Raw genomic sequence first — 19259 nt, 5'->3', positions numbered from 1 at the left:
AACAGGAGGCTTGCTTGCTTCAGTGACGGAGGACTCCAACGTTCCCTGCCTGCCGCTGCCGGCCTCTGAGCTTGCAGTTTGAAACATTGTAACAAATATAGAAGCTAAACAAAACCCTAGTAACCTGTTTTCAGTCAGCCGGGATCTCAGAGCTGGAGTCGCAACAAAGTTTCAAATACAGAAGGTAAACAAAGGCCAGAAACCTGCTTGAAAGCTGCACAGTACTCTGGGTAGATACTTAGAGTAGTATAACTAGTGGATTTTATTTAGTGTGTACTAAAATACCATTGGTCAAACTTTTCCAAGTGTTATTTTTTTCTTGTATCCCTTCACACATGCATAATCAATCCTGTCTGAATAATTTAATAACTTCTAAGGAGTTAATCTTGCTTGTAATGTCAGCAATCAGCTAAACTTTTATATAGTTAGAATTATTTTTCTTTTCAAGCTTTCTATAGATCCAATTAATAAACTATAGCTTTCAGTTCTTTATTCACGGTATTCACATTTACTTATAGTAAGTTCTCAAGTTGATTTAAGGTCTCTAAACTGTCTTTTAAAAAGTGGCAAAACTTCTCAACAATTTCTAAAAAATATATATTTTTATATAATTCTGGAACATTACAACAGGCTTCATTCATGCTTTCAGGATAACTAAAGATTTTCTTAACAATAATGAGGCTTTTCAAAATGGTGTGAGACAAATTGCATGGGGTGGGAGGATGTGGCTTTATTGAAACTACCGAGCTAGCTTTAAGTTTTATGCAGGTAATAGTTTTGAAAAGAAGCTATTATTTGGTATGGCTAGCAAGTGAATTGGCTCTTAACCTTGTGAGATTTAGAAGAGGTAGGTAGAGGGACCACTACTCTTTAAGGCTGTTGATGGAATCAAGAACACCATCTATGTTTGCCTAAAACACTTCAATGTATATGAACAGGGAACAGCTTGTATATATGGAAGGTGAATCTGAATTAAAATTGAAAATAGAAAACAAAGTGCAATAATGACAAGTGTAGACTACAACACAAGGTGGGAAAAGCTGTTGAAATAAAAAAAATGCTAATGATTGCATTGAGGTTTGAAAAAGACATAAGAAGCACCATGGATAATATTTTCAAAATAGAAGATAATATATTGGTATTCATAAGTACAAGTGCAATACAGAGGAAATGTGACTTGGTCCTTCTGTTAAGCTCCACATTGATTAGTATTTTCCTAAATGATGGGTTCTACTTTTTAATGATTTTCAAATGCATAGATACACTTCCACACAAAAGCTAAGATCAATTTCCAATGAAACAAGTTTTTAAAAAATAAAGTTTCTAACTGTAGCTTTATGACATTTGATGTAATAACTACAAAGCTACTATGTTTTGACTGAATTAAACATGGCAATGAGGTATGAGAAAGGCTCTAGAATAATATTATCTAAAATAATATTAATAGAAGCAAGCCTAAATAAAGTCCCTGAGATGATTATGGGGCATTGAGAGATGAATTTTAGTACATTGATCAAATGTTTTTGCATTCCTAATATACTGACATTTCAAAAGCTTTGCCCTTGCTCTGCAAAATTGTAGCAATAATATACTTAACAAATATTTGGGGGGTATTTATTATATTTTCATAAGGAAAATCCATAGTATAAATCATAATTATTTAAAATTTAGATTTTTAAAAGATATCTTTGGAAGCACAGTTTTTTTTTAAAAAAAAAGAATTAGACTTCTAGCAAGTTTATAAAGGACTGCCAACATTTCATAGCTTAATCACATAATTATGTTATCCTATGCTTTTTGCTTTTGACTATGTTACTCTTGGAATATTTTCTGGTAACATTTTTGAAAGCAGGAAAGGATATTGTAGTAAAACAGACTCTCTTCAGTCTGATTGATTTTGTGCTCTATAGCCCATTTCATTTGTCAGAAAGTATTGCAATTTTTTCCTCCTGCTATTTGGAAAGAATGTAATAGTCTAAAAGATTGCCTACCTTCTAAAGGAGTTTCTCTCTTGTCAGGGCAGGAACAGTATATTTATTAAACTGCCTGTAACTTTGGAGTGAATGCTTCCAATGCATTTCTTCTCTGTGTGCTGCCCTGTCACTGTAGGAAGCACTCAAACATGACACTTGGCAGTATGATCCAGCAGACCTGTAGGACCATGGCTAGGGTGCTCTAAAATCAGGAAATTCTAGAATGTCATTAAAACCTTTTATGTTTTTTTAAGTTCCCTAATATTAGGACATAAGGTGGTTAGAACTCATCAGCATTTTACTTCAGTATGTATTTGTATAATGACTATGTTTGTATTGCCCAACGAAATTCTTTTTACTATAAAGCTAATAGAAACAAATATATTCTTAGCAGTATACTGTAGACAAATACCACAGGAACCATGATATGAGATACTAAGATACACACGTTTGTACTTCATCACTTGGTGAAAAAAAAATCCACCTAAATTTTCTAGAAGACCGTGTAAATTAAAGACATTTCTTAGACCAATAAATGTGGTCAATGACTTGCAGTGATTTGACACAATAAGATAAATAAATAAACTTTTTTAGAGGGTACTAGAAGTTTTGCTTTTGTACATCTGTGGATTTTGTACAGCTAGCTTTAAAAAGGAAAGATTGAGCCCTGACTGGTTTGGCTCAGTGGATGGAGCGTCGGCCTGCGAACTGAAGGGTCCCAGGTTTGATTCCAGTCAAGGGCATGTACCTTGGTTGCAGGCCCATTCCCAGTAGGGAGTGTGCAGAAGGCAGCTGATCGATGTTTCTCTCTCATCGATGTTTCCAACTCTCTATCCCTCTCCCTTCCTCTCTGTAAAAAAATCAATAAAATATATTTTTTTTTAAAAAAAGGAAAGATTGAGATCGGTATAATTATGTAGTCAGAGGAATTGTAGGTCCAATTCATGCTAATTTAGAATGCCACGTGCTACTTGATAAAATAGCTTTTTTGGCACCTGCATATCCTTTTAGGCTGTTTGAAAGCTGTGCAATGTAAATTAAATTGTGTTGATTTGTTCAGGTCTATGGTGTTTTGACTTGCTCCTGGAGTGAACATTGTATGTAAGTAGATAGGTAAAAGGAAGGATGAAACTTTCAGAATGCTCGCTATTGGAATGAGGAAAGAAAGGGCTGAGGAACCAGTAATCCCTGGATGAGAAGATAGATTTTTGGGCAATATATGGCAATAGGAAATATTTTTAAAAAGAAAGAATACTTATGATGTCTAATTAGAAATAGTAAATAAACTTCCCAATACTGCCACAGCCGATTTGGCTTAGTGGTTCTCAACCTTCTGGCCCTTTAAATACAGTTCCTCAGGTTGTGACCCAACCATAAAATTATTTTCATTGCTACTTCATAACTGTCTTAGGCGACCCCTGTGAAAGGGTCGTTCGACTGCCAAAGGGGTCGCGACCCACAGGTTGAGAACCACTGGTAGTGGATAGAGCATCGCCCTGTGGACCAAAAGGTCTTGGGTTCAATTCCAGTCAGGGCTTTGAAAAATCTGGCTTAGGTCTTAGAGGAACAGAAAGAAAAAAAATTACCCATAATGGATGTAAGAGGATCAATGACACCAGATTTAGGGCCTAGAGAAACCAGGAGAGTGTGAGCCCTGAGAAGCCGATGAATCTGGTTAGGAAGAGGTTGGACCATCTCTCTAGAGATTAAGATGAATTTTGCAGTTAATAATTACAAATATTAGAGAATCCTTAGCTGTTTTGACTCCAACACAACATATGTAGCATTACCTCTTCATTTATTTTAGCTATATTAATAGTATTGGTTAATTTCCAAAAAAAGTAATTACAGTAGCTAAATTATGTTGTCACATAATGGCTCAATGTGCTAAATTAACGGTGAAATCTTTCTATTTTATTTAGACATATAAATAAAGTTGTCTCACTTTTCTTTTGTTTTTGATTTAAGTATATACCAAACGGACCATTTTCAACTAATTTAAATAGACTTTCAGCCTATTTAAAAAGAGATAATATATGCTAATGGTTAAGAACCTAGAGTCTAGAGCCAGAGGCCTTGGATTGAAATCCAGGCTATGTCACTTTCTATGTAAACCTTGGGCAAACCACTTATATATTCAGTGTTTCACTTGATTATCTTTATAATAATAACAATAATAACAACAACTATTATTATTATTATTGTAAGAATAGCCACACAGTGGGTTGGAGAATCAAGGAAATTAATTTACTAAAAAAACTTAATGAGACATCTAGTTCATGGCAAATACATAGCAGAAGTGAAGGGTGACTGTGATGATGACTCTTTAATGTATTTGAGCATTTTTCACCTGTAGACATTATGCAGGTATGGAGCATGTACAAGTTCATTTAATTCTCACAGCTACCCGATTAGATAGGTACCGAGTTCTGCTTTTGCTTAATCCCTTCACTTTTTCACCCAGCCCCCTAACCCTTTCTCCTCTGACAGCTGACAGTTTGTCCTCTGTATCTATGAGTCCATTTTGTTTGTTTATTTTGTTCATTAATTCCACACATAAGTGAAATCATACAGTACTTGTCTTTCTCTGACTGGGTATTTCACTTACCATGATACTCTCCAGATCTATCCATGCTGTAGCAAAAGGTAAGATTTCCTTTTATTTATTTATTTATTTATTATGGCCGAGTAGTATTCAATTATGTAAATGTACCACAGCTTTTTTATACACTCATCTACCGGTGACCACTGGTTTGCTTCCATAGGTTGGCTATTGTAAATAGAGTTGCAATGAACATGGTGGTGCATATATTTCTTTCAAATCAGTGTTTTGAGTTTATTCAGATAAATTCCCGGAAGTGGAATCACTGAGTCATAAGGGAGTTCTATTTTTAATTTTTTGAGATGACTCCATATTGCTTTCCACAGTGGCTGCACCTCTGCATTCCCACCAACAGTGCAGGAGGTTCCCCTTTTTCCACATCCTTGCCAACACTTGTTTGTTGATTTATTGATGATGACCATTTTGACAGGTGTGAGGTGATATCTTATTGTGATTTTAATTTGCATTTCTCTGGTGATTAGTGACATTCAGCATCTCTTCATATGTCTATTGGCCATCTGTATGTCCTCTTTGGAGAAGTGTCTATTCAGGCCCTTTGCCCATTTTTTAATTGGATTGTGTTTTGTTTTTTGTTTTTTAGTGTTGAGTTTTATAAATTCTTTATAAATTTTGGATATTTAATCCTTATCAGATGCATCATTGGTGAATATGTTGTCTTTTCATTTTGTTGATGGTTTCCTTTGCTGTACAAAAACTTTTAGTTTGATGTTGTCCCATTTGTTTATTTTTTCTTTTATTTCCCTTGCCCGAGATCTATCAGAAAAAATGTTGCTATGAGAAATGTCTCAGATTTTTTGGACTATGGTTTCTTGTAGGATTTTTATGGTTTCAAGTGTAACATTGAAGTCTTTAATCCATTTTCAGTTTATTCTTGTGTATGGTGAAAGAAGGTGGTCTGGTTTCATATTTTTGCTTGTATCTATCCAATTTTCTCAACACCATTTATTGAATAGACTATCTTTACCCCATTGTATGTTTTTCCTCCTTTGTCAAATATTGATTTACCATAAATGTGTGGGTTCATTTCTGGGCTCTCTATTCTGTTCCATTGATGTATTTTAAAGGTTATTAAGAGATTTGATTTAAAATCTTCACTCCACAATAATTCATGAAACAATCTACAGTGAGTTTTTTGGCAATTATGTTATCCTATATAATTAAAGGCTAATATGCAAATCGACCAAATGGCAGAACAACTGGTCACTATGATGCGCACTGACCACCAGGGGACAGATGCTCAACACAAGAGCTGCCCCCTAGTGGTCAGCGTGCTCTACAGGGGGAGCGCCACTCAGCCAGAAGCTGGGCTCATGGCTGGCGAGCCTCTCCACCTCCAGGCAGAGCTAAGGACCCCTCGGAGGATGTCCGACTGCCAGTTTAGGCCTGCTCCCCACACCAGCAGGTGGACATCCCCTGAGGAGTCCCGGACTGTGAGAGGATGCAGACTGAGCTGAGGGGCCCCACCTCTCCTCCTAGTGCATGAATGTCATGCATCAGGCCTCTAGTATTACATAAACACTTTATAAGTTCAAATTTTTGCTAAAATCATAAACTGATTTTCAGAACATAAATGGTTATAAAATAATATTAGAAATAAATGTGAAGCACTATAATAGCCAAAATAATGGGGAGGGAGATGAGGGAGGAGAAAAGTTGAGAAAGCATTTTTCCATGCAGTGCTTTTCCTAGGAGACCAGATTAATTACCGGTATATTAATTTTTGGTAGTGCAGATTAATATTCCACTCACTATATTTTGTATAGATGACTAATTTCTGAAGAATGATGTTATAAATCATACTGCATAACATTAAAATATGTCATTAAATTAATATTCCAGAAAACATTTATTACACATTTTACTTGATGAAAAAATTGAATAAACATGCAAATATCATAGAGATGAATTCAGTATAAACACTTCCAGACTGGAGAAATAGATAATTGCTGCTTTTATTTAAATATGTATATTTTCAGAGTAGCTATAATGGTCTTCTGATAACTAAAGGCATTATTAAATGTGACTATTAAAATGATTAGAAAGTATTTTTATTTAAAATAAAGCAGAAGAATTACAGTTCGTTGTAATGTATATGTGATTAAAACTGGTTGAGAAATTACTCTTAAAATTACCTACATATCTTGTCATTTGTCTGTAATTCAATTCAGAAAGATGTATAATCTCAGGCACACACTAGTTCTAAATTAGCAGTTTAGTAATGAAGTATCTGTTGTAGTAACACAATCTGTGACTTGAGAATTGTAATGCACAAAAATGTAAATTTACTGTGAACATTTCCAACCCAGATACACATTGTAAAACCATCTGATTATCCATGGTTGATATAATTTAATCTTTCTCCATCTATTTTATTGCTATGTTTGAGGATATCTGTGGTCTTGAATTGTAACACACTTTAAATTTTGTATCTTAAAATGTTCATATATCAAAAATAATAAAAATGTAAAAAGGTTCATAAAATGTCTGTTCCTGTAAGGCTGGTTAGGTTATTACAATAGTTATTTCATGATCATTGCATTTTGAAGTCAACTTTATCTTTAAAGCAATAAAAGCTCTATAAATATTAAATTTCTTCCCATTGCAAAAGGATACCTGTATATTAATCTTCACTGATTTAGCAATTTATCAAGTTTAATTTTAAATCCCTATCATCTGATTTTATCTCCCCAGTTATATTTAAGTTTAAATCCTTGATTTAAGTTTTAATAATCATTGGTACATATAATAAAATGTCTCTGAAGGGAGTGTGGGCTGGAAAAGGTTGAGATAAAACTTCTTGTTATAGGTGTTTTATTATTTAAATTTCTCAGAAAGTTAATGTTGAAATTGGAGTAGATGCAGATAAACTTTATGCATTCCAACTTTACTTCTTACTTTATGAGATAAGACATAATTTGATTTTCTCATAATGCTGGAAGAAATTAAGTTTTTATTCAATCAGCAATTAAATTGCAGTTTTTATTCAATCTACCACTCTCAGGAATTAAAAGGAAAGTTGGGGTTTGGCCTTGATAAACTTGATCTGATAATACTGAAAATAAGAACTTATTGAAATTCTCAGTGAAAAACAACAAAAAGATAATTTTTTTTCTAATCTATTGCTAAAATTCCTTAAGCAAGCTTAACAAGTGTTTATTTATTTTCAAAATATATTACACTATCTAGCACATGAATAGAAAGCTATTACTTGTATAGCTTGAGTGAGTGGCATTTTTTATTTATTAAAACTTTGTAATGAAAGGATCGGTTTAGTGTCTCCTTAATAGTTAAGTAGATGTGATGAATTATTCAGCACCTAACCTACTTTAGATTTATAAACTCTGATTATGTGAATTATTCTTTTGCATTGAAGCAAAATATTTTGTTCATTTGACAATTCTCAAAATTCTTGTCAAAATAAAAATATTAATTTCATAAATGGAAACACTCAACTCTATGGTAAACATAGTAGAACATTGTGATAATTTTGCAAATTCAGAGTTGATATAACAATATTTGTAAATTAAGCTTCTGATTTTACCAACATTTATAAAAATTATTAACAAGATAATTCAATAGATTGGCTTCTAGATTGTTTAGTTTCTGATATAAGAGTTTTATATATTAAAATTTTATGAACCTATTAGGACCAAAACTTCACAAATGTTTATTTCTACACATTAGAAAGTGAAATGTATATAAAACAAGCATTTATAGTTTTTCTTATTGATTGGATTTAAGAAACATTTATGATCACAAATACATATAAATAAAAAATACATACCTAACATATGTTCAGGTAATTCAATAACTGGAAAGTGTCAATATCAGGTTTAATAAAGATTAAAAGGAAAAATAACATATTGTGATGAGTTAATAGAATAGTGAAAACCAATTGAAGAATAGTTCATTTTTAAAACTCACTGTGTGTTAGCTATTCAGGATAGAATCAGAATGTTGATGTTAGAGAACATATAATGTCTCATTCAAAGGGTAATACAATCCTATCAAATAAAGAGGGAATATGTTAATTGACCCCCATGCTGTCACAAAGATGGAGCGCCCACAGCCAATAAGGAGGGAATATGCTAATTGATTGCCCCACCCTCAAAGATGGTGGAGCCCACAGCAAATATGGAGGAAACATGCTAATTGACTGCCCACCCTCAAAGATGGCGGCACCCACAGCCAATAAGGAGAGAATATGTTAATTGACTGCCACTCCCTCAAAGATGGCGGCTCCCACAGCCACAAGATGGCCGGCAGGGGAGAGCAGTTGTGGGTTATTAGGCCAGCAGGGGAGGGCAGTTAGGGGCAACCAGGCCAGCAGGGGAGGGCAGTTGGGTTTTTTTGGCAATGGGGGGGACCAGGCCTGCAGGGGAGGGCAGTTAGGGGTGACCAGGCCTGCAGGGGAGGGCAGTTGGGGGCACCTGGGTGGGCAGGGGAGGGCAGTTAGGGGCAATTGGGCTGGCAGGGGAGCAGTTTGGCTTCTATCAGGCTGGCAGGGGAGTGGTTAAGGGGTGATTAGGCTGGCAGGCATAAGTGGTTAGGGGCAATCAGGCAGGCAGGTAGGCAGGTGAAAGGTTGGGAGCCAGCAGTCTGGGTTGTGAGAGGGATGTCCGACTGCCAGTTGGACCTAAACCGGCAGTCGGGGGAGGGATCAGGCCTAACTGGCATTTGGACATCCCCGAGGGGTCCCAGATTGGAGATGGTGCAGGCTGGGCTAAGGGACACCCCCCCCACCCCCACCCCCTAGTGCACGAATTTCGTGCACCAGGCCTCTAGTCTATATTATAAAAACCCAGTGGCCCTAACTCTGTAACGACCAAAGACCTGTGTGGGTGGGTGAGGCATGTGCAGGTGGGTGGGGCTGTGAGTGCGACAAGGTGCACATGGGTGGGCAGGGCCGCATGATTTCGTGCACTGGGCTTCTAGTTAATACATAATAATGAAACCTAAAATTTTAATGCATATGATATTAGGAAAATATTTTAAAATTTTACTGTAATATTTTTCCTAAATTTTTTCTTCAGTTTTTTATTTTGTTAAGAAAAGAATAACAATAAACCAGAGAAAAACTAGTGTAAAATGAAATAAAATCAGCATTGTTGAATTTTTTCATAAATTTATTTTTAATTATGAACTCAAAGGTAATCAATTTCAATTTTTGCCTTTAGTGCAGAGCAGCCTTCAAAAGAACTAATGATTTTTGGAATTACTATACCTATTTTTTTAATGGATACAACTAAATATTAAATATATTCTCTTCAACATTGCTTTTACAAAATAAATTAATTTGCAAACATTAGTTATAGCAATGGAAAAGATGAATTTCCTATATTCTTGAATAAATTATAAATTAATGGGAGTGGAATTTATAAAGAAACATTTTAATTTTTACTTTAAAAAATTGTGTTTCAGCATTATTTAGAGTTTGCAGAAGTCAGATGGAATCTTTGTCTTATTGCTTGGGGTAGCATGAACCTTTATTGCTCTGAGAAACATGGCAGGTATCAATCACATACACCTATAGCATGCACCTTAGCAAATTTGGTGGGAAGCATGTAGGAATGTTTGTGATATATGGGTATTTTTTTAACCTAGTCTTATTTTATCTTACAAAAGAAAACTTGCAACCTATCTTCTCCCAGTTCATAGTCTCACAGAAGAGGAGGAAAACAAGCCTATGCTATTGATAATAAATAAGTTTAACAGTTTTATTTTAGTTCCAACCACAGAGGTTTAATTTGCTTTTCACACCCATTCTCATGGTTCCATGAAAGCTTTAGTAGCAGCTGAGGTTTCAACTGTGGGGTCAGACTATCATGGTGGAATGCTTGTTGAACCCCTCTATAAAAGCAAAGAGAACATTTTATAGATATATGCAATTGCAACGTTTCAAAAACTGGCCAACTTGGGATTCTTAGGATATATCCCCAGAAGTGGGATCACTTGGTCAAATAGCAGTTCCATTTTTAATTTTTTGATGAAACTCCATACTGTTTTCTATAGTGGCTGCACCAGTCTGCATTCCCACCAGCAGTGCATGAGGGTTCCTTTTTAACATCTTCACGAGCATTTTTTGTTTGTTGATATATGAGTGATAGCCATTCTGGCAAGTATGAGGTGATATCGCATTGTCATTTTAATTTGCATCTCTCTGATGATTAGTGACTTTGAGTATTTCTTTCATTTGTCTCTAGGCCTTCTGTATGTCCTCTTTAGAGAAATGTCCATTTAGGTCCTTGGCCAATTTTTCAAATGGATTATTTGTCTTCATTTTGTTGAGTTGTATGAGTTCTTTATGTATTTTGGAAATTAACCCTTTATCAGATGTATCATTGGCAAATATGTACTCCCATTGAGTTGGATCCCTTTTTATTTTGTTGATGGTTTCTTTTGCTGTGCAGAAACTTTTATTTTGATGCAATCCCATTTGTGGCCAAGTCAAAATAATTCCACCCTCTTGTTTTTATGATTGCTTGTTAAATATAGATTCCTGGACCATGGCAGGCCTACTGAGTTAGAATCCACAGTACAGAGACCTGGCCATTGGTATTTTCCTCAGGCAGCCCAGATGGTCAGGCCAGTCGGGAAAACCTGGTGTTAATTCTCTCTCACTTGGCAGAGCAGCTAATCTCAGTTGAAGCCTTCAGTTACCATCCTATTTTCATCCTTTCACATTTTAATTGAGATTGAGAATGCAGTTTATACTATAGTGGGCCCTGGAGATGCACAGGTAATGCATGAGCCCTGCCTGGTTAACAATCTAGAGTTCCTAGTACTCCAGTTTCATCAGAGTTGCAACAGCCTTTAAAAATTGTTGCCTTTGATTGCAAGGTAAAATCTCTCTCTTAGTCCCAGCTGCTGCAACAGAATATCATAAACTAGGTAGTTTTATAAACAAGACAAGTTTATTTCTCAGAATTCTGGAGGGTGGGAAGTCCAAGATCAAGGTGCACATAGATTCATTATCTGGTGAGAGTCCCCTTTCTGGTTCATACACAGCTGTTTTCTTTTTGTGTCCTCACCTGTCAGAAAGGGCAAGGGAGTGCTATGAAACCTCTTTTATAAGGGCACTAATCCCATTCCTGAGGGCCCCACCCTCATCACCTAATCACCTCCCAAAGGTCCCACTTCCAAATACTATCACATTGGAGATTAGGTTTCGATATATGGATTTTAAGAGAACACAATAGCATGTACCTTGATATATCACACTGAAGCCTGGAACCCAACCTGAATCAGTCTCAGTACATGATATTGTATCTTATCTCATGAAAGCTTATTTTATGAAAGTGGTTAGCTTCTTTTAGGATACTATGGCAAATTCATGATACAGTTCCATTTCACCAGCTCTCCCTGCACCTCTGCTTTCTATTATTTAATTTTATTTTACAATTTTTCATCTCTTTTTATAATATACTAGAAGCCCAGCGTGTGAAATCACGCAGCCCCATCCACCTGCATCAGTCTTTGGTTGTCTCAGCGTTAGGGCCACAAACCTTTTATCATACAGACTAGAGGTCTTGTGCACAAAATTTGTGCACAGGGTGGGGGTGTCCCTCAGCCCAGCCTGCATCCTCTCCAATCTGGGATCCCTAGAGGGATGTCCGGCAGGCCTAAACTGGCAGTCGGACATCCCTCTCACAATCTGGGACTGCTGGCTCCCAACCGCTCACCTGCCTGCCTGCCTGATTGCCCATAACTGCTTCTGCCTGCCAGTCTGACTGCCCCCTGACCATTCCCCTGCTGGCCTGATTGATGCCTAACTGCTCCCCTGCCAGGCTGATTGTCCCCAACTGCCCTCCCCTGCCAGCCTGGTCACCCCTAACTACCCTTCCCTGCCGGCCCAGTTGCCCCAAACTGCCCTCCCCTGCTGGCCTGATTGCCCACAACTTCCCTCCCCTGCTGGCCATCTTGTGACCACATGGGGGCGGCCATCTTGTGTGAGGGTGTGGCAGTCAATTTGCATATTACCTCTTTATTATATAGGATTCAATGTTTGGGTTACAGTTATTGTGTGGTCTTTTATGACCTAATGAAAAATAACAGATTGAAGTTATGGAAGATAATTTTATTGGTGTATTTTATAATTAATTACATATTATATTGATATGTATCATATTTAGGATAATTATAAAATGTAATTACCAGTGGTGAACTGCTACCTAAAGCTATTATTTTGAAGTATAACATCTACTTGCTGATTACTACAACCTCCCTTAATTTGTGGTTGAATTATTCTCTGTTCTTTCTGCAGCAAAATTTATTTGGAAGCATTACTTAGTAATAAAATAAAATGTCCCACAATAAAGTCTTTGAAGATAAGATGATTAAAAACAACAGAAGATAGTGGAGAAGGTGGTCATACAATTATTTATTTTCATCAATTAATACTGCCCACGACTTTCCCACTGTGTAAATAAGGTTTGACTATTTAGGGGTTTAATTATAACATTTTTTACTTTCTTTTTAATTTGAACATGCTAGGAGGTCCAAGGATTGTCAGACTTTCCTTTGGGAACTTAGCCTCTCTTAGGAGTAACTAGTACATAATCTACTAGTTTTCATTCTGAGAAAAAATATAAAAATAGGGTACATGTTGAATCAAGTAATTAATATCACTATATTTGATAAACAATGAACTCATGATCAAAAAGTATTTTCTCAGTGATACCATTTTCCTCTCATTATTGGCTTATGAATGACTAAGGCATAAAATAACATACATGTAAATTCTTTTTTTCTATTCTTTTTTTAAATGTGTTTGATTTTGGGAAAACATTTCTGTAAAACAAGTGTGCTGTGTGTTGACCAGACATCATCTTTCGGAAACTAAATTGGGTTTGTAGGCTGAGCGTTCTCATTTAGATCTTTAGGATAGTTTCAGTGCATTAAGCTCATTCACTGTCTGGAGCAGATGGACAAAGAGTTCTAAAATGAATACTAAGCTTTTCCATCCTTTGCCTCTGCTTTTGTTACAGAAACCCTTGAAACACTCATCAGACAAGCAGAGAATTACACCAGCATACTTTTCTGCAACACCTACAGGAACATGGCCTTAGAGGCTGCTGCTTCAGTTCAGGAGTTCTTCACTGATGTGGGGCTCTATCTGTTTGGTGCAGATGTTAATCCTGAAGAATTTGTGAACAGATTCTTTGACAGTCTTTTCCCTCTAGTCTACAATCATCTCATTAACCCTGCTGTGACTGACAGTTCCCTGGAGTACTCGGAATGCATCCGGATGGCTCGCCGGGACATTAGTCCATTTGGTAATATCCCCCAAAGAGTAATGGGGCAGATGGGGAGGTCGCTGCTGCCCAGCCGCACGTTTCTGCAGGCACTGAATTTGGGCATTGAAGTCATCAATACCACAGACCATCTGCTCTTCTCCAGGGAGTGTGGCCGAGCCCTCCTGAGGATGCAGTACTGCCCTCACTGCCAGGGCCTGACGCTCAGTAAACCGTGCATGGGGTACTGCCTCAACGTCGTGAGAGGCTGCTTGGCACACATGGCGGAGCTGAATCCACACTGGCATGCGTACATCCGGTCCTTGGAAGAGCTGTCAGATGCCATGCATGGAACGTATGACATTGAACACGTGCTCCTGAACTTCCACTTGCTTGTGAATGATGCTGTGATGCAGGCCCACCTGGACGGACAGAAATTATCGGAACAGGTAGGCAGCCACTCCATATCAGCTGTCTGATCTTTTAGAACTCAGAGATGAGCCAAATACATAAAGTTTGTTGTTTTTAAGCACATGATTATGTAGTTTAAAATCCTGGAAGCCTCACAAGATTCACGTTGTTCTTTCCCTCTTCTGAGGCCAGCCCGGAGCAAACCTCAGTGAAGAGGGTTACTTTAGTCTCAAATGATTACAGTCATCGCTGTGCTTGTGTTTTATAAATAAGTTCCACACAAAACTCTTGTCATATGAAAGTCCAAGGTGGATTTACAAAGAGCAGTCTTTTCTTTTAAGTAAATAGTTTGATTTCATTTCATAAATAGTCCTGTGACTATCCTGATAAAAATCAATTATTACCAAAACAGTTGTAGATTCTTTTCTAAATGAAACAACTGAGATTCGCTTTTTAACTTACGGTGACAGGAGGAGGAGAAACTGACTTTAAATTCCTTGAAAATTGACTCGTTAATATTTATTTCTGCCAACTCTAAAGTGATTTATAAGCTATTTATCAAGCTTTGATAGGCAGTCACACATCAATGAATTTAACAAATTCAAAATAAATTACTGGAAAGCCAGCAAATAATGACTTTCTCACATTCCCAAAGCAATCTCTGAGATCTAGTACTTCCAAGTCTAATCTCAGTAAATACATATTTCCACTTTAAGGAATCCATAGAGGTACCTGATATATTTCTGTCGGATGAATTTCAACTAGAAAAAAAAATGTTCTCAATTTCTTGAGAAAATCAAAAGTATCTTCTGTTTAAACCATTAGAGAAACACATGCCTGATGAGATCCAAATCCTTCATCTTTTTTGGAAATTTGCCTCCTGCAAATGTGGATTATGGGGCGGGGAGAGTTTTATTTGGCCCTTTGATAACCTCTCCTGAAATGATTGGCAATGATTGGCAGTGGTCAGGGCCAAATCAAGACCTATGAACCTCATGAGAGATGTCTAAATGTTATGAGGGACACATTAAATAACAAGCTTGCATTGTTTTTGAATAAATGTTTTATAAGACTTTGAAAACATTACATGACTAATTTGTGATTTTATCTTGCTGAGAAATACTGTAATATTAATTGCTTGATAATAATTACCGATAATCATAATTCTTTCTGCCTAATTTCCTACGGGAGAGAATTTGTTAAATATCTATGAAAGTGTGAAGGCTTATAAAGGGGAATCTGGACCAAGATCTCCCAGAACAGTGACCCATCGGGTTTGTGGACAGCTATCATTGGAAGGTTCATCTTTATGGTGAATGACTATCTGCACCCTAAACTGCCATGTGTGGAACTCTAGAATGTAATGCTTTGAAGAAGGGGAATTAGTCTTAGCCATCTTGGACTTCAGATATATGAAAACAATTATTCTGCCTCTTGGCCTTATATCTTCTATCTAGACTATTCACTCCTATTTTATTCAATTCTTCGATATATGCTTTCTTTGTAAAATAACTCATTGAACCACATAGCTCTGTCTTGCTCTCCTGGAAGACCTGCTGATTCGGGATGGGGGTCAGCCAGATTGGAGGGATCATGGGGGTTGACAAACAGTGGATACTAGGCCTGGATCTTTTCATTCCCTCACCATGGCAGCCAGATGTTCGTCTTCTCTCAGTCTGGTGTCTGGAGGATACCTGGTTGTGGCCTCAGGTCTGTGCCAAATGCATTATTTTTGAAAATAAGGAATGGGAGGATAGTTTTCAGAAACTTTAAGTTATTTCTCAATTTTCGTGTTATATATGCATTTGCTTTAAGTTATTGAGGTTTCTCTGAGCTAACAGGTCTATTATCTCCATAGCATGAGCTTTTGTGTCCTGGGACTAAGAAAGATTTAATAACACCTAGTGATTCTTTTAAAATTTTCTGAAATAATTTTGATTGAATTTTATAATATGTAGCTGTTTGTATGCATTACTGATATGGTTTGAAATAATTCTCCTCCACATTGAATGGGGCAAATTTTCTCTAAATTGGATAATTTTTTTTCTTGATGAAGTTCAGTGATATTTCTGTTGGAGATTTTGCCTCTCCCTTTCTACCTGGGTGTGTTCTGAATGCAACAAAGCTTTCTTGGTTGGAAATTTTTCAAATGATTTGTAAGTGCACTGATTTTAGCTTCTGCAGTTTGTTTTGGTATATGTGCTGTCTTTTTTTTTCTTCAAGAGTTTGTAAATTGATATTTAATTTATTTGCATAAATCAAAAATCCTTTAGATTCATCAATTAAGAGGTCTCTATTTCTGATACCTTCGATTGTCCAGTTCCATATTTCTACAATCCATGTTGTTTTCCCCAGGAATAGCAGCCCAATGGCTCGTTTATAGCAGGAGTTCACCTACAGGTTTGATCTCTCTACTGTTAGGAACTCACTCTCCAGGCAGGATTTTGATTTTTTTTCTCTCTTTAGTAGTTTTGCACACCCTTATCTTCCATTTTTAAGATTCACATGAAAGCAGCTTTATGCTTCTCTGAAGAACGGAATTGTCCTCCACAGCTTGTCAATGCTGTCCGAAGCAGTTCTCCATGTTTCTGATGGTTTTTGAAGGCTATTTTGGTAGCTACTTGATGTTGAATTTGTTGGATAAGTCTTCTAAGGAGTTAATCTTGCTTGTAATGTCAGCAATCAGCTAAACTTTTATATAGTTAGAATTTTTTTCTTTTCAAGCTTTCTATAGGTCCAATTAATAAACTATAGCTTTCCAGTTTTTTATTCACAGTCTTTACATTTACTTATAGTAAGTTCTCAATTTGGCTTCAGTATAGTTTATTTAAGGTCTCTAAACTGTCTTTAAAAAGTGGCAAAACTTCTCAACAATTTAATGTTTTTTTAAAATATATATATTATTGATTTTTATAGAGAGGAAGGGAGAGTGAAACAATGAGAGATAAACATAGATTAGCTGCCTCCTGAATGCCCTCCACTAGGGATCGAGCCCACATGCAGGCATGTGCCCTACCAGGGAATTTAACTATGACCTCCTGGTTCATGGGCCAATTCTCAACCACCAAGCCACACTGGCTGGGCATCAATTTGATGTTTTTCACCTAGAGGGACAAATGCTCCAGAGGCTAGTTCTTTGTCTCTCCTCACGAACAACATAAACTGATGAACAAAAACAGATCCAGAGACAGAGAAGCATTGATCAGACCATCAAACCTCAGAGGGAAGGGAGGGGAGGGTGGGGGTAAGGGGGAGAGATTAACCAAAGGACTTATATGCATGCATATAAGCATAACCAATGGACACCGGGGGGTGGGGAGGTGGTGAGGGCATGAGTGGGGGGGCAATGGGGGGAGAAGGACACATATGTAATACCTTAATCATTAAAGAAAAAAATATATATATAACAAAAAAACAACAAAAATTTTTATTCACACAAAAAATTATTTTTAAATAAAAATCAGTTTTATTTGCCCTTACCTTGGTCCTGCCTTTCAACAAACTCTCAAAAGGTCTCAAGTATACCATTTTAGAGTTTATCTTTGGCCTTCTTTAGCCAGAATGTTAAGTATATAAGATGTCTATATTTGTTACTTAATCCATTCTCTTAAAACTTTCAGCCATTAGCATTCATCAAAAGACTATTGTTGCCTGGTCAGCGTGGCTCCGTGGTTGAATGTTGACCTATGAACCAGGAGGTCATGGTTTGATTCCCAGTCAGGGAACATGCCCAGGTTGTGGGCTCAATCACCAGTGTGGGGTATGCAAGAGGCAGCTGATCAATGGTTCTCTCTCATCATTGATGTTTCTATCTCTCTCTTCCTCTCTCTTCCTCTCTGAAATCAATACAAATATATTTTTTAAAAAGTTTTTAAACACGAAATCTCTCACTCTGATTATAAAAATCACCATCTCTCACAGCATTCCTTTGGGAGCTAGGCCTGGGCTAAACTCCTTTGGCACAGCCCTCGGTGATGGGCACGGAGCTACCAGAATCAGCATTACACAGAGCATCATGGCTCCATGGATGGCTCACCTCATTTGCCATGACTCTGTGGCCATCACAGGCCACGTAGCTTTGCACAGATAATTCTTCCCAGAACCTCTCCAGTGCAGAGCACACCTCAGTGCAGGTGTTAGGAATGACAAGACCAACAGAGCCTCTCAACCTTCCCCACATCTTGCTCCACAAAGTCAATAGTCATGGCTCATCACCAGTGGCTTTTCCTGACTACCCCAAGAATAAGCAGGGAAATGTCTTTCCACATCTAATTTTTGTTATTTGGGAAGTTCCTTAATGGACATTTGGAAGCCCCAACACTGGCCACTGATCCTCACCTGAGGATATTTTTCCTATTGATTTTTAGAGATAGTGAAAGAGAGGGAGGGGGAGAGAGAGGGGAGAGAGAGAGAGAGAGAGAGAGAGATCAATTTGAGAGGGGCAGATTGATTGGTTGCCTCCCTGCTTCCTGTCTCCCACATGGGCCTGGACTGGGCCAGGGATTGAACCTGCAACCCAGGTATTTATCCTTGACCGGGATCTAACCACAGAGGTTCTTCAATTCACAGACCAACACTCTAACCACTGAGCAGGGCTGGCCAGGGTTGATCCATTTTTTCTTCAATAAGCTTTCCATTTTGTGGCCTTGGAGACCTAATCTAGCCCACAGTGATCAGGGGAGACTGACTCTTAGTATCCCCTTGGTTTGTGTCTAGCTGACCTTGAATGCGTGTGGGAAGGGCAAGAGGCAGTGTAATAAGCCTTGGGCAGGGTTTCTGCTCACTTCTGTAATTTCACATTTGTCAACTAAGGAAGAATTTTCAAAGTCTTCACAATTCAAGAATGTTCATTCCAACCATGAGATCTTCCACTCCATTCACATTTTTCCCCTTTGACTGTGCTCACAAGGCCTGCATGGACCACAAGGGCTGACATTAACTCTTCAGCAGCTACCCTTTGAAATAGGTAGAGCCTCCAACTTTTATTTTCTTTATTGATTAAGGTATTACATATGTGCC

General features: G+C 37.3%; 1 protein-coding gene across 2 annotated transcripts in view; it reads left to right on the top strand.

Annotated features, from left to right (window-relative positions):
• The window catches only part of GPC5 (glypican 5), a 1292453-nt gene that overhangs the window by 242860 nt on the left and 1030334 nt on the right, over nucleotides 1-19259 (top strand). For both annotated transcript variants that reach the window (XM_014530085.1, XM_014530084.1), the window contains exon 3: nucleotides 13584-14278. In XM_014530085.1, coding sequence (XP_014385571.1) covers nucleotides 13584-14278 — 695 coding nt within the window. The remainder of the gene's footprint in view (nucleotides 1-13583; nucleotides 14279-19259) is intronic.

Source organism: Myotis brandtii, unplaced genomic scaffold (genome assembly GCF_000412655.1).
Source record: "Myotis brandtii unplaced genomic scaffold, ASM41265v1 scaffold71, whole genome shotgun sequence".
In the NCBI taxonomy this organism is placed as follows: domain Eukaryota; kingdom Metazoa; phylum Chordata; class Mammalia; order Chiroptera; family Vespertilionidae; genus Myotis; species Myotis brandtii.
The sequence above is the reverse complement of the archived record's forward strand: the minus strand, read 5'-3'. Positions and strand labels throughout refer to the sequence as shown.